General features: G+C 49.0%; 1 protein-coding gene across 1 annotated transcript in view; it reads left to right on the top strand.

The window, feature by feature from the left end:
• Window positions 1-13,372, top strand: part of MMEL1 (membrane metalloendopeptidase like 1) — a 44,579-nt gene that overhangs the window by 2,333 nt on the left and 28,874 nt on the right. The window contains exon 2 of the mRNA XM_023215161.2: window positions 852-1,042. Within this exon, the coding sequence (XP_023070929.1) occupies window positions 889-1,042 (154 nt within the window). The 5' untranslated portion in view covers window positions 852-888. The remainder of the gene's footprint in view (window positions 1-851; window positions 1,043-13,372) is intronic.

Here is a 13,372-nt window from a genome sequence, read left to right on the forward strand (position 1 = left end):
AGAACATATGCACACATGCACACACACAGTCATACATATGCACACACCCAACCACATGCACACATTCATTTGCACATATGTGTACACTCAGGTTCACACACACATGCATACTTACATGCACACTGGAGCATGCAGACTTGGGAGCCTCCTGAATCCGTGTCCTGTGCCCCCAACCCTTCCTGCCTAGCTCCCTGTCCTGCCTACAGCAGCTGCCTGTCCCCAGCCATGTGTTTTCAAGTGCTACCCACTGCCCAGCTGGCTCCAGGAGGTGTCCCCTCCATAGTAACAAGGTCAGGGGACGACCAGAGCTGCACACCAGCCAGGTGGCTGCCAGAGCTGACACTCAAGGCTGCCTGGCCCTGCAGGTCCCTTCCTGGCCCACGTAGTCACTGCCTGTGTGGGTACCTACTGCTCTGGTCTCGCCCATCACTGGCTTCTGGGCTCCAACAGGAAAGGTGGGCTGGGAGCCCAGAAACCCAAGTGGCCTCCCCAACAGCGTCCCTGACTTATGCTCCGGCCCACAGCTCCAAGACCCCCAGCATGAGCAGTCCAGGTGGGCACCACTGCAGAGGTCCCTTGACAGCACAGGAGCTGAGCCTCCTGGGTCCAGCTTGCGACCCCAAGCTGGGAGCATCCCAGTCCTAGAACCTCCATGCACTCAGAGACTCTGGCCCAGGGGTAGTGTGCAAAGTCCCGGGACCCAGTCACCCAGGGTTGTGGGCTTGGAGAGGGGGACGGGAACAGAGTGTTCCAAAGGCACCCAGCGCCCGCTCCCTGCCAGCATCTGGCTCTTCCAGCCTCGGGCCGGGCTCGGGAGCTCCATGCCCCTCTCCCCTGCCCTGGGCCTGCAGGTTCCTCCGCGTTGCTCTCCCGTCCAGAGCCCTGCTGATGGGGAAGTCCGAAGGCCCCGTGGGGATGGTGGAGAGCGCCGGCCATGCAGGGCAGAAGCGCCCGGGCTTCCTGGAGGGGGGGCTGCTGCTGCTGCTGCTGCTGGTGACCGCTGCCCTGGTGACCTTGGGTGTCCTCTACGCCGACCGCAGAGGTGAGTGCGGGTGCCCCGCCCCCGCCTGTCCCCGCGCCCGCTCTCCGCGCTCGGCCCGCTGCACCTGCTACAGGGTCCGCCTGCCCCCAGCCCGAGCCCACCCGTCAGATGGGGCAGGCGGGTCTGCGCTGGGCACCCAGGGTCTCCCGGGGCCGAACTACAGACTCAGAGGCGGTGGGAGGGACACTGACTTGCAGGGAGCCCGCGGCCCCTTCCAGAAAGCTCTGCCCCGGCCCGGACTCGCGCACGCTGCTGCTGCATCTCCGCACCCGCCCGCCTCCGCCTCCTCAGCAGCGGCGGAACTCTCGGCCGTGGGGGGCGCAGACCCGGCCCCCGCCCACTCCTTGCCTGGCCGCACAGCCCAGGCTAGGGACCCCCGGCCTCCGTGTCCCTCCCGCCGGCCGGGCTCACCTGGCTGCCTCCCTCCGCCGCTGCCATCCTGCGGAGAGACCTGAGGGTCCTGCCGCCCCCCGCCCGCTCAAGGCCGGGTCAGGTCACGGGACCACGGCGGGAGGAGGCCAGGCTGGGGTCCCACGGAAACAGAGGCGTGACCACGGCTGCTCGCTGGGACCTCGGGCTGTCCCAGGAACACCGCCCCCGCCTCCACACCGGTCCCTCTCTTGCTCTCCCCTCTCGGGTCATGGCCTCCCAGGCACCAGCAGACCTGGGCACCTTCCAGCCGCCCCTGCCAGCCCCTCCGCAGGCACAGCCCTGGTCCCTCTGAGCCGGGCCAGCGTGCACACATCCGGGAGCAATGCTCACCCCCCGGGCAGGTGCACAGGGCGCTCCCACGGTGGCAGGTACCGGGCTCAGAGCTCACGGCGGACCTCGCACCCCAGGTCCAACAACCGGTCCCCTAAGCCTGTGTTACTAGAATGTCCCCTCATGTCTGGAGCCCTCCGCACTGCCGGGGAACACCCCTCCACCCCTGCGGGAGGCTGTGTCTGTGAAGCAGAACGGGGAGCTGCCTGTGGATGTGCAGGGCGTCCCGGCCCGGGACTGCCTGGAGGGTCCCTTATGCAGTGTGACTGCTGCCCAGACCGCCGCCCCTGGCCCTCTAGGGTCTTCCCCTGGGACAGAGGGGCCCTGCGACCTCCATGGGCCCTGGGCAGTGGGGGAGGGGAAGGCTCCCTCACCCTGAAGAGCCCAGACCCCAAGGAAAGCTCTGTTCAGAGCCTGCAGTGCTCCAAACACCTGCTTTCTAGGCTTTCATAAAACAGGGTTGACCCCTCACACACCCCCAGCTGTGGGGAAGGAAGGGGCGTCTCTCTTCTTCTGGGTCATGCCAAGCGGCCTGAGCCCACCCCTCCTGGAGAGACCCTCCCTGCCCAGCCCGGTGCCTTGGGAGTGCCCCACAGTGCCATGGATCTCAGCAAAGCCTGCATCTACCCGCTCCGGTGTGGAAACGGGCCCTGGCTCCAGGGCGGCAGAGCCCTCTGTTCCCCCATCAGGACCCCTGTGCCCCCACAGAGATGACCCCACAGCTGACCTTGGCCTCAGTCCAGGATTGTTTCTGGAAGGTTTTCTAAGCAGTTATCATTTATTTCTATGTATTTTTTCATTTCCATGATGACTTTTTCATTGACTTATAAGTCATTTAGAAATTTTTTTTTAATTTCCAGACATGAGTTTTTAGTTACTTTTTTAAAATTATTGATTTCTAACTTAATTGTGTTGTCAGAAACCACGGTTTATGCCATTATTTATGTGGTTCTTTCTTTGATATTTGCTGGGCTTGCTTTGGAGCTAACACTTGACCAATTTTGTAAATAACCCTGCATGCTGTGAATCAGGCTCAGTCACCGAACGCTGAGTGACAGTGTCTAATACATCCACTAGATCAATCAAGTATTCTACATGTTGGCTTTTTTTCCATTCTCTTGATCTCAAAAGAATGAAAGATTCTGAAAGATCGGGAGAACAATTTCTTAAAATCATGTACTGAAGTGTACGTGTTAAATCTTGCACTAAAGAATCACCCTTCTTGTAGTTACATCACATCTTACCTAATTTACCTATTTAAGGTTATGTTACTATGTGAATGCAAATTTAGGTCTGAATTATAAAATTAGTTTCATAAACTCAATAAATGTTATAGTAAGATACACATATGAAGTTAATATATCTTTCACTGCATGTAACGGTGTAGTCTCCGTTTCTGTCTTAACAAGGCTTTTTGCCTGAAATCCTGTTGCGCCAGACATGAGTGTTAGCTGCTCATTAGCGTTTGCTTTGTCTATTTTTCCCGTGCTTTTTCTTTGAAACTTTTCATCTCCTTAGCTTTAGATGTGTCTCTTTCAATCGTGTGTGGCTGGATTGGGGCTTTGTCTATCTTTTAATTGGAGGATTTTGTTGGTTCATAATTACCAGGATGACTAAAATGTATGGTTTTCCTATTGTGTTTCTTTTCTGTGGCTCACGCTTTTTTTCTCTCTTTTCTTGCCTTGTTTTGGATCAACCTAATATTTCCTCTATTTTCCCTCAACTGGGAAGTTTTATATTTCTATCTTTTTGACAGTTATCTTTGATTTTTTAATTATTTTTAAAGTTATAAACTTTCTTTTATAAAATCAAATGTTTTTACAAAAATGACAGCGAGAAATACAGTCTCATGTCCATCCCAGAATTCCACTCCTCTGAAGCAACTGTATTGATTTTCTAGTACAGGGGTTGGCAAACTGTGGCCCATAGACCAAATCTGGCCCCTTGCTTGTTTTTGTAGATAAAGTTTTATTGGAACACAGCCAGACCCATTCATTTATGGGTTTATCTATGGCTACTTTCCTGCTAGGACAGCAAAGTTGAAGAGGTGAGATGGAGCATGTATGTGGCCCACAAAGCCTCAAATATTTACATCTGGCTTTTTACAGAAAGTCCAACCCCCAGACCAGAGTGCCCCCTCATGTGTATAAACCTGGTCTGTGAACACTTCTCTCTTTATCATACAGTTTAGATCATGAGGAGGCATTATCGGATTATGGTTAGCACCCAGGCTCACAGTGTTTGACCACTCTGATAGCTTCACCCACATACCTCTTCCCCAAATTTCTTTGTCACCAGTTTTCCAAACATGCTTCTTCTAAGCCCTTGACCATCCAGCCAAACCATTGGCTAAAGCCCATGAATCAGTACATAATCGCACAACTGGCCATTTCTCCTTCCAAGCGAATTGCACAGTGAGGTACGCTGCTTGAAGGTCTGCCCACTGGGAAGACTTCCCTTCACCACTGTCCTTCAGGGATGTCCTGAAAAGGGGCTGGAGAGCCACAGCTGTCCACTGTCAGGTGTACCTGCATATCGTGCAGAACCATCTGTGAACCAGGCCCTAGTCTTCTCTTCCTCTGTCAACTGGTCATAGGGAACGCTCCATGAGGCCATCTGTGCAGGCTGGGGAAGAGAAGGCGGGGTGCAGGAGTGGAGACCATGGGCATTTGAGCCACTTCCTCAGATAACTTACTTGTGCCTTCAGGACCTGCTCAAGCCCGATCACGTATATACCACTTCCATTTGATGGTGGAGTGCTGCTGTGCATGAGCCACTTTATGGTTACGTGGGTCAGAAAGCACCCAGTTCATGATAGACAATTCAGGTCGCAGGGTGACTTGATGACCCATAGTCAAATCTTCCGTTTCCACAAAACCCAGTAACAGGCCAAGAGCTGTCTCTCAAAAGGAGAGTAGTTATCTGCAGAAGATGGCAGGGCCCTGCTCCAAAATCCTAGAGGCCTCTGCTGTGTTTCACCTAGAGGGGCCTGCCAGAGGCTCCAGACAGCATCCCTATCTGCCACTGACACCTCAAGCGCCATTGGATCTGCTGGGTCATATGGCCCAAGTGGCAGAGCAGCTTGCACAGCAGCCTGGACCTGTTGCAGAGCCTTCTGTTCCGGACCCCACTCAAAACTGGCAGCGTTTTGGGTCACTCGATAAATGGGCTGGAGTAACATACCCAAATGAGGAATGTGCTGCCTCCAAAATCCAAATAGGCCCATTAGGTCTGAGACACCTTGTCTCAGATGAAACTTTGGGTTCAGCATTTTGAGTTAATGCCAGAATGAGTTCAAACTTTGGGGGACTATTGGGAAGGCATAATTGGTTGCAAAATGTGAGAAGGATATGAGATTTGGGAGGGGCCAGGGGCAGAATGATATGGTTTGTCTCTGCATCCCCACCCAAATCTCATGTCAAATTGTAATCCCCATGTGTCAGGGGAGAAGCCTGGTGAGATGTGATTCGATCATGGGGGTAGATTTCCATCTTGCAGTTCTCGTGATAGTAAGTGAGTTCTCACGAGATCTGGTTGTTCGAAAGTGTGCAGCTCCTCCCCCTTCACGCTCTCTCTCCCCTGCTCCACCATGGTGAGATGTGCTTGCTTCCCCCTTGCCTTCCGCCATGATTGTAAGCTTCCTGAGGCCTCCTAGCCACGCTTCCTGTACAGCCTAAGGAACTGGGAGTCAATGAAACCTCTTTTCTTCATAAATTACCCAGTTTCAGGCAGTTCTTTCTATCAGTGTGAGAATGGACGAATACAAGTAGAGACTGAGATCAAAAGCATTTGCGCTAGGCCCGGAACACACTGTTAAGAACTTAAGAGCTATTGCTGTCATTAGTAATATTGTGTATTATCGGCAACATCATCACAATACGCTGCTGTGGGAGGGTCTGAGATACTTGTTTGCAGACTCCGATATTTGTCAAAATGTAAAATCAGGAGCCTCATGAACAGTGTTTAAATTTTTACATAATAATACTTTGCACCATTTGGTATATGGATCTTTTTAAAATGATTTATGCAGGAGGGTTTCCTAATGTACAGAATTAGGCACACCCCGTCCGTCAGCAAATGAGTGTGAGGGATTGAATTCCTCTGGTTAGGAGTTAGCTGGCCGGGGGTTCTACTGCTGTTGTTACCCTCAGTGCACCTCAGACTCACGTTTCTCCAGCAATGAGCTCCTGTTCCCTGTGCTTAGAGAAGTCAGCCCAGGGACGAGATGGTTCTCTCCTCTTGCCTGCTCCAGCCTTGGCCTTCAGCAGCCTGGATGCCCATGACACAGAGGGCGTCCTCCCCATGCTCTGGTCCTTCTGAGAGTGGTGGGTTGCTGTTGCTGGTCAGTACTAGGCTCAGGCTGGAGGTGGGGGCTCTCTGGTGTTGTGGTCCAGTCTCAGGCTTAGGCAGGCCTGGTATACGTGGGGCTGGGGGTGCGCCTCTTGGCATCCCTACCCCATTCCCATGTCAACCAAGCTTTGCCCTGTGCCTGAGTTGCCCACCCCTCCTCTAGCATCAGGAGACCACTGCTTGATGTCAGTCTAGGATTCTGGGTCCACAAGGATCTCCTGCCCTTCCATGGGCGGAGGATTTTTACTCCTGACCCTCCTACGGAACAGGGGATTTGCCTGGTCCCTGGGCATAAGAGGGGTTCCACCTGCCTCAGTGATTTAAAGCTTTTGCTCCCTGCCAGAGGAGCGTAGTTTCATGCCTCAGCCAAAGCAGGTCCCTGCCTCCATCCCTGGGCCACCAAAGGAGGCTCTCTCCAGCCTTCTGAGACCCGCCCCAGTCTTTCTCATAGGCATCTGGGAAAGGCCAAGGACAGAACGTGGAGTGAGTGAAAACCTCTTCGTGGTGGAGGCTCCCAGCTGCTCCAAACTCATGTAGCAGCCCACACTTGGCCTGCAAGAATGTGTGAAAAGTTTTAGCTTTCTAAAGCTAAAATTTCTTCTGAGATTTTCTGATTTCTTCTGAGCCGCTTGGAACATCTCCTACTCTCAGGTCTTGGCCAAAGTGAAATAATTTACGCATCCGGCCTTTCCTTGGAGGGCCTTGTCACTTAGAAATGGTTTCCCTTATTGTCTTTGACCTCAGATCTTGGATGGGCTCCAAAAAGTTGTGCCTTTTGTAGATTATTTGGCTTTTTCTTGTACAGAAGGAAATGATATTCAACTGAAGCTTTTGATGTCCTAGGCAAAAAACAGAACTTCTCTGCCTTAAATTTGTATGTGCATATTGAACTTAAATATTAAACTAATCAATATCTCCATTATTTCTTCCAAACAATACAAGCATTTAGAACAGTTTAACTCTTCACACCACTGTTCACATTATTGTTGCTAAGAGCTTGGTTTGGTTTCTTTTTTTATTTTTTTTAAGATGGAGTCTTGCTCTGTTAGTCTAGAGTGCAGTGGCGTGATCTCGGCTCACTGCAACCTCCACCTCCTGGGGGGTTCCAGGGAGTCACCTGCCTCAGCCTCCTGAGTAGCTGGGACTACAGACACCCGTCATCATGCCCAGCTAATTTTTTGTGTTTTTAGTAGAGACGGGATTTCACCATGTTGGCCAGGATGATCTTGATCTCTTGACCTCATGATTCGCCCACCTTGGCCTCCAAAGTGCTGGGATTACAGGTGTGAGCCAACGCGCCTGGCCCCTTTTTTTTTTTTTTTTTTGAGATGGAGTTTCACTCTTTCACCCAGGCTGGAGTGAAGTGACGCTATTTTGGCTCACTGCAACCTCTGCACCCCAGATTCAAGCGATTCTCCTGCCTCAGCCTCCCAAGTAGCTGGGATTACTGGTGCCCACCACCACCCCCAAATAATTTTTGTATTTTTAGTAGAGATGGGATTTTGCCATGTTGGCCAGGCTGGTCTCGAACTCCTGACCTCAGGTGATCCACCCACCTTGGCTTCCCAAAGTGCTGAGATGGCAGATGTGAGCTATCGTGCCCAGCCGAGAATTTGGTTTCTATCTTACTTTTTACCTACTACAGATCAGCCACATTACTATTTAATATGGTCAATGTTAACTCAGATCTTCCCCTATCCTCATGAATTCCGTTATGCATCTTTCTTCTTACATCTTGGGCAGTTCTTATTAAATAATCTTTTCTTCTTTCTGAAATACATACTTCGGAGTCTCCTACTCGAAGTGTGGCCCACAGACCAGTGGTGTCAGCCATCGCCCGAGAGCCTATTAGAAATGCAGAAACTCAAGGTCCAACCAAGGCTGCAGGACTAGTGTTGGTATTTCAGCAAGACCCCCAGCTGATTCATCTGCACATTCACGTTTGGGAAGCACTGGTTTAAAACAGTGTTGACCAAATTGGCTTGATAATCGGAATCACCTGGGGAAATTGTTACAAATCCAGATGTTGGGCCCTCCCTCAGTTTGCCTGGGCCACAGTCACAAAATGCTTAGGTGGCTTAAAAACAGAAATGTATCTTCTCATAGTTCTGGGGGCTGTGAAGTCCAAGATCTAGATGCCAACTGAATCAGACCCTCTTGTCAATGAAAAGAGTCAAACTCTGTAAAACATTTGCGGAGATTTATTGTGAGCCAAATATGAGTGACCAGTGGTCCGTAACACAGCCCCAGGGGGTCCTGAGAACATGTGCCCTAGGTGTTTAGACTGCTTTGGATTTATACATTGTAGGGAGACATAAGACATACATCAATACATGTAAGCTATAGCTGGGCACGGTGGCTCACACCTGTAATCCCAGCACTTTGGGAGGCCGAGGCAGGCGGATCACCTGAGGTCAGGAGCTCGAGACCAGCCTGACCAACATGAGAAACCCCATCTCTACTAAAAATACAAAATTAGCCGGGCCTGATGGTGGGTGCCTGTAATCCCAGCTACTTGGGAAGCTGAGGCAGGAGAATCACTTGAACCCAGGAGGCAGAGGTTGCAGTGAGCGGAGATTGTGCCCTTGCACCCCAGCCTGGGCAACATGAGTGAAACTCCATCTCCAATACAAAACAAAAAAAAAAATGTACATTGGTTCAGTCCAGAAATGTGGGACAACTCCAAGTAGGGGCTTCCAGGTCACAGGTAGATTCAAAGGTTTTCTGACTGCAGTAGGCTGGAAGAGTTTATCTAAAGACTTGGAACCAGTAGAAGGGAATGTCTGGGTTAAAATAAGGGGTTGTGGAGACCAAGATCCTTACTACATAGGTGAAGCCTCCAGGTAGCAAGCTTTGGAGAAAGTAGATTGTAGTTCTTATCGGACTTAGTCTGTTCCCTCAGTCTTAAAGTCTCTGGTTTTGTTTGTTTTTGAGATGGGACCTCATTCTGTCACTCAGGCTGGAGGGCGGTGGTACAATCACAGCTCGCTGCAGCCTCAACCTCCTGGGCTCAAGTGATCCTCCCACCTCGGCCTCCCAAGTAGCTGGGACCACAGGCACGTGCCACCACACCTGGCTAGGTTTTTCTATTTTTTGTAGAGATGGGTCTCACTGTGTTGCCCTGGCTGGTCTCGAACTCCTGGGCTCAAGCAGTCCTCCCGCCTCAGCCTCCCAAAGTGCTGGGATTATAGGTGTGAGCCACCACGCCTGGCATGTCTCTGATTTAAGATGAATGCTGGTCAGCTGTGCCTGAATTCCAAAGGGAAGAGGGTATAATGGGGCATGTCCAACCCCCACTTCCCAGCATGGCCTGAACTCGTTTTTCGGGTTAACTTTGGAATGCCCTTGGCCAAAGGGAGGGTCCACCAGACACTTGGAAAGCTTAGTTTATTTTTTGTTCACACTCTCTTCCCACAGGCCACATGCTTTTTTTTTTTTTTTTTTTAATTTTATTGTTTAAAAATGTTTTCCCACTTCAATAAGCTGGTCAACCAAATGGCCACCTTCTTATTGTGTCCTCACATGGTGGAGAGAGACAGTGAGCTCTGTCATTTCTCCCTCCTCTTATGAGGGCACCAGCCTTACTGGGTTATGCCCCCCACTGGCCCTGCCCATTGAGCTGATTTTAAACCTCCTCACAGGCCCTATCTCCAAATAGGGGTTAGGGCTTCAAACCATGAAGTCAGTCCATAACAAGCCCCAAACAGGGTAAGACCCAGGAATCTTGTAGGGTAAGACCTCTGAATCCCACACGCATTTGAAGCCTTGCTTGTGATCAGACAAATTTGGGGAGCTCTGCTTGAAAATCATCTATCAGCAGTAAACTCTTGGCTCTTGTCTATGTGAAAATTACTTTATTTAGTGCTTGTCCTTCAGTGATCGTTTGATTGGTTAAATGAGTCTGAGTTGTTATTTTCTCCAATATCTTGAAGGTTTAGCTTTCATGTCTTATGACTCCCCTTGCTGCTGTTCAGATGTGGCTTCAGAGAAAAGTGCTGTCAGCCTACCTGCCGTTCCTCCGCTGGGTGAACGATCTTTTCTCCCTGTGCTATGTTCTCTTTGTCTCGGGTATTCTGAATTGTTACCATGAGTTGTCCAGCTGTGAAATTATTTTTATTTATTCTGCTGTGGATTTGTTGTGATTCCTGAAGTTGAGCACTGATAACATTTATTAATGTTGGAAAATTGTACCCATTGTTTTCCCGGATAGTGTATCTCCCACATCATCCCTTTTCTCTCCTTTTCCATTTTCCACTGGATATCTGCTCCATTTTTCCCACTGTCCTCTGTGTCTTTCAGCTTTTCTTTCATATTTTCCATCTCTTTGACTTTCTCCTGCATTCTGGGTCAGTTCTTTAGAACTATACTTCATTTCACTAAATCTCTCTTCTGTTATGTCTGTTGCTTAACTCAGCCTTTTGGGTTTATAGTTGTTTTTGTTTTTTAAATCTCAACAACTACGTGGTTTCATTTCTAGAGTTTACAATGGATCCTTTTTCAAATTGATTTTTTATTGTTCCTTGTTCTTTTTTTTTTTTTTTTTTTTTAGATAGAGTCTCACTCTGTAGCCCAGGCTGGAGTGCCGTGGCATGATCTCAGATCACTGCAACGTCTGCCTCCTGAATTCAAGTGATTCTCATGCCTCAGCCTCCTGAGAAGCTGGGATTATAGGCGCCCACCACCACGCCTGGCTAATTTTTGTACATTTAGTAGAGATGAGGTTTCACCATGTTGGCCAGACTGGTCTCAAACTCCTGACCTCAAGTGATCTGCCCACCCTGGCCTCCCAAAGTGCTAGGATTACAGGCATGAGCCACCACACCTAGCCTAGTTTTGATTCTTTTTAAAGCCCTTCAAACATACTTATGTTATTTTATTTTAGCAATTGGGGCCTTAAAAACCAGCCCAACACTCACTGGTATAAAACAATGATTTATTGTGAGGCACCTCCACTGTTTGCCTGGGGTCATCTGGCCTAGGTTGGGCTCAGCTGGGGTGCTGTCCATGTAACTTTCATCTTCGTACTAGAGCCAGCAAGCATTCATGGGCAGATCCATCTCCTGGCAGTGAAAGAACTCCAAAAGGACAGGTAAAAACACGCAAGCTCTCTTAGGGCCCAGGCTCAGAACTGGAACACTGTCATTCCCACCTCATTCTGTTGGCCAAAGCAAGTCACATGGGCCACCCACAGTCAAGAGATAGAAGAAAAAAAATCCTTTGTCCCTTTTGTGGGAGCAACTACGGAGTCACATGGCCAAGGCACGGATGCAGAGAGGACTCAGGTTCCGGAGCCAGTGGTGCCAGTTTCTACACATTCTGAATCAGATCATTCCTAATTGGCAATCTTTGGGGTTCTGGATTCGCTGTTTGCTGTCTCTCACTAATGTAAGATTTTCTTTTTAAAAAATGTAAATACATACTCAAATTGGCTTTATCTATGGGGACTCTATGTTACTTGGGCTGAGAAATGTTCCCCCTAGAGAAAATGTATTTGTTTTCGTCAGGCACCTTGGGACACTACCAGCCTGGAGTTGCTTTAAATTGGCTTCTCAGCGGAGGTGTCCTTGGCCACAGAGTTCTGTAAACTCAACAACGGCATGACGAGCAGTCTGTGATCACACACCCTTCGGGAGTGTGTTTCTTTCTCCACTCTGTGAAGTTCTTTGTGGCTTTATTTCTTCTGAAAGAGGGATGGAGAAGAGAGGAAAAAGAAAAAAAAATGTAAATCATTTACATCAGGGTTGTTTTAGTCCGTTTGTGTTGCTCTAAAGGAATACCTGAGACTGAGTAACTTACAGAGAAAAGAGGTTGATTTGGCTCACGGCTCTGCAGGCTGCACAGGAAGTATGGTTCCCCATCTGCTTTAGGCTGTTCCATTCATGTTGGAAAGTGGAGGGGAGCCCGTGTGTGCAGGTCATATGGCAAGAGAAAGAGAGAGAGAGAGAGACGGAGAGAGAGAGACAGAGAGAGAGGAGGTGCCAGGCTCTTTTCAAGCCACTCAGTGGCACCAAGCCATTCATGAAGAGTCAGATCCATAACCCCAACACCTCCCACCAGGTCCCACCCCCAACATTGGGGATCTCATTTCAACAGGAGACTTGGTAAGGAAAAATAAACCATATCCAAACCGTGGCAGAGGTCTTATTCAAATCAAGGAATTTGGAAAGCTTTAGGAAAACAAAACTTACAGAGGACATGTCAAAAATAGTGTTTAAAAGGTAGAAAGCCTTTGTAAAAATGATCGGCATGTTACAGAAGTTATTCAAGCAAATATAAAAGAACAAAGAGAAGATCCTGTGTCAACTGAGTGTTCTGGAAAGTTGCTCCTTTTTGGAATTATGAAAAAGAGAAATCTCCTTTGGGGGAGTTCACTGACTGTGTTCCCTGTGATCATATTTTAATATCAGGGTAAGACTTTGTTTCTTTTCAGTCATTGTGTCAAAAGGGTCTCACTGTTTTTGCCTTTTCTCTTAGAAGAACAGAAATGTCAAATGGCAGTATGGGGTCTGGAGGTCTAAACCCTTTCACTCCTCCCAGGAAAGTGACCTTGGGTATATGATCTTGCCTCCCCAACAGTTTTCCCAAGAAAAGTAGAGATGAAGTAGAGATGGGGAACCTTACAAGCTTCTTCTTTTTTTTTTTTTTTTTTTTTTTTTGAGATAGAGTCTTGCTGTGTCGCCCAGACTGGAGTACAGTGGCACAATCTCAGCTCACTGCAACCTCCACCCACGTTCAAGCGATTCTCCCACCTCAGTCTCCCGAGTGGCTGGGATTACAGGCATGTACCCCCATGCCCAGCTAATTTTTGAATTTTTAGTAGAGCGGTTTTGCCATGATGGCCAGACCAGTCTCAAACTCCTGGCCTCAGTGATCTGCCCGCCTTGTGATGATTAAATGAGACATTGTAAGTTAAGGGATGACATGGTAAAAACATGCCTAGCTCATCTAACTCAGTTTTTTGTTTGTTTGTTTGTGTTTTTTGTTTTGTCTTGTTTTGTTTTTGAGATGGAGTCTCGCTCTGTCACCCAGGCTGGAGTGCAGTGGTGCAATCTCAGCTCACTGCAAGCTCCGCCTCCCGGGTTAATGCCATTCTCCTGCCTCAGCCTCCCAAGCAGCTGGGGCTACAGGCACTTGCGATCACGTCCAGCTAATTTTTTTATTTATTTTTTATTTTATTTATTTATTTATTTATTTATTTATTTATTTATTTATTTATTT

This window comes from Piliocolobus tephrosceles, chromosome 1, assembly GCF_002776525.5.
Source record: "Piliocolobus tephrosceles isolate RC106 chromosome 1, ASM277652v3, whole genome shotgun sequence".
Classification (NCBI taxonomy): Eukaryota; Metazoa; Chordata; class Mammalia; order Primates; family Cercopithecidae; genus Piliocolobus; species Piliocolobus tephrosceles.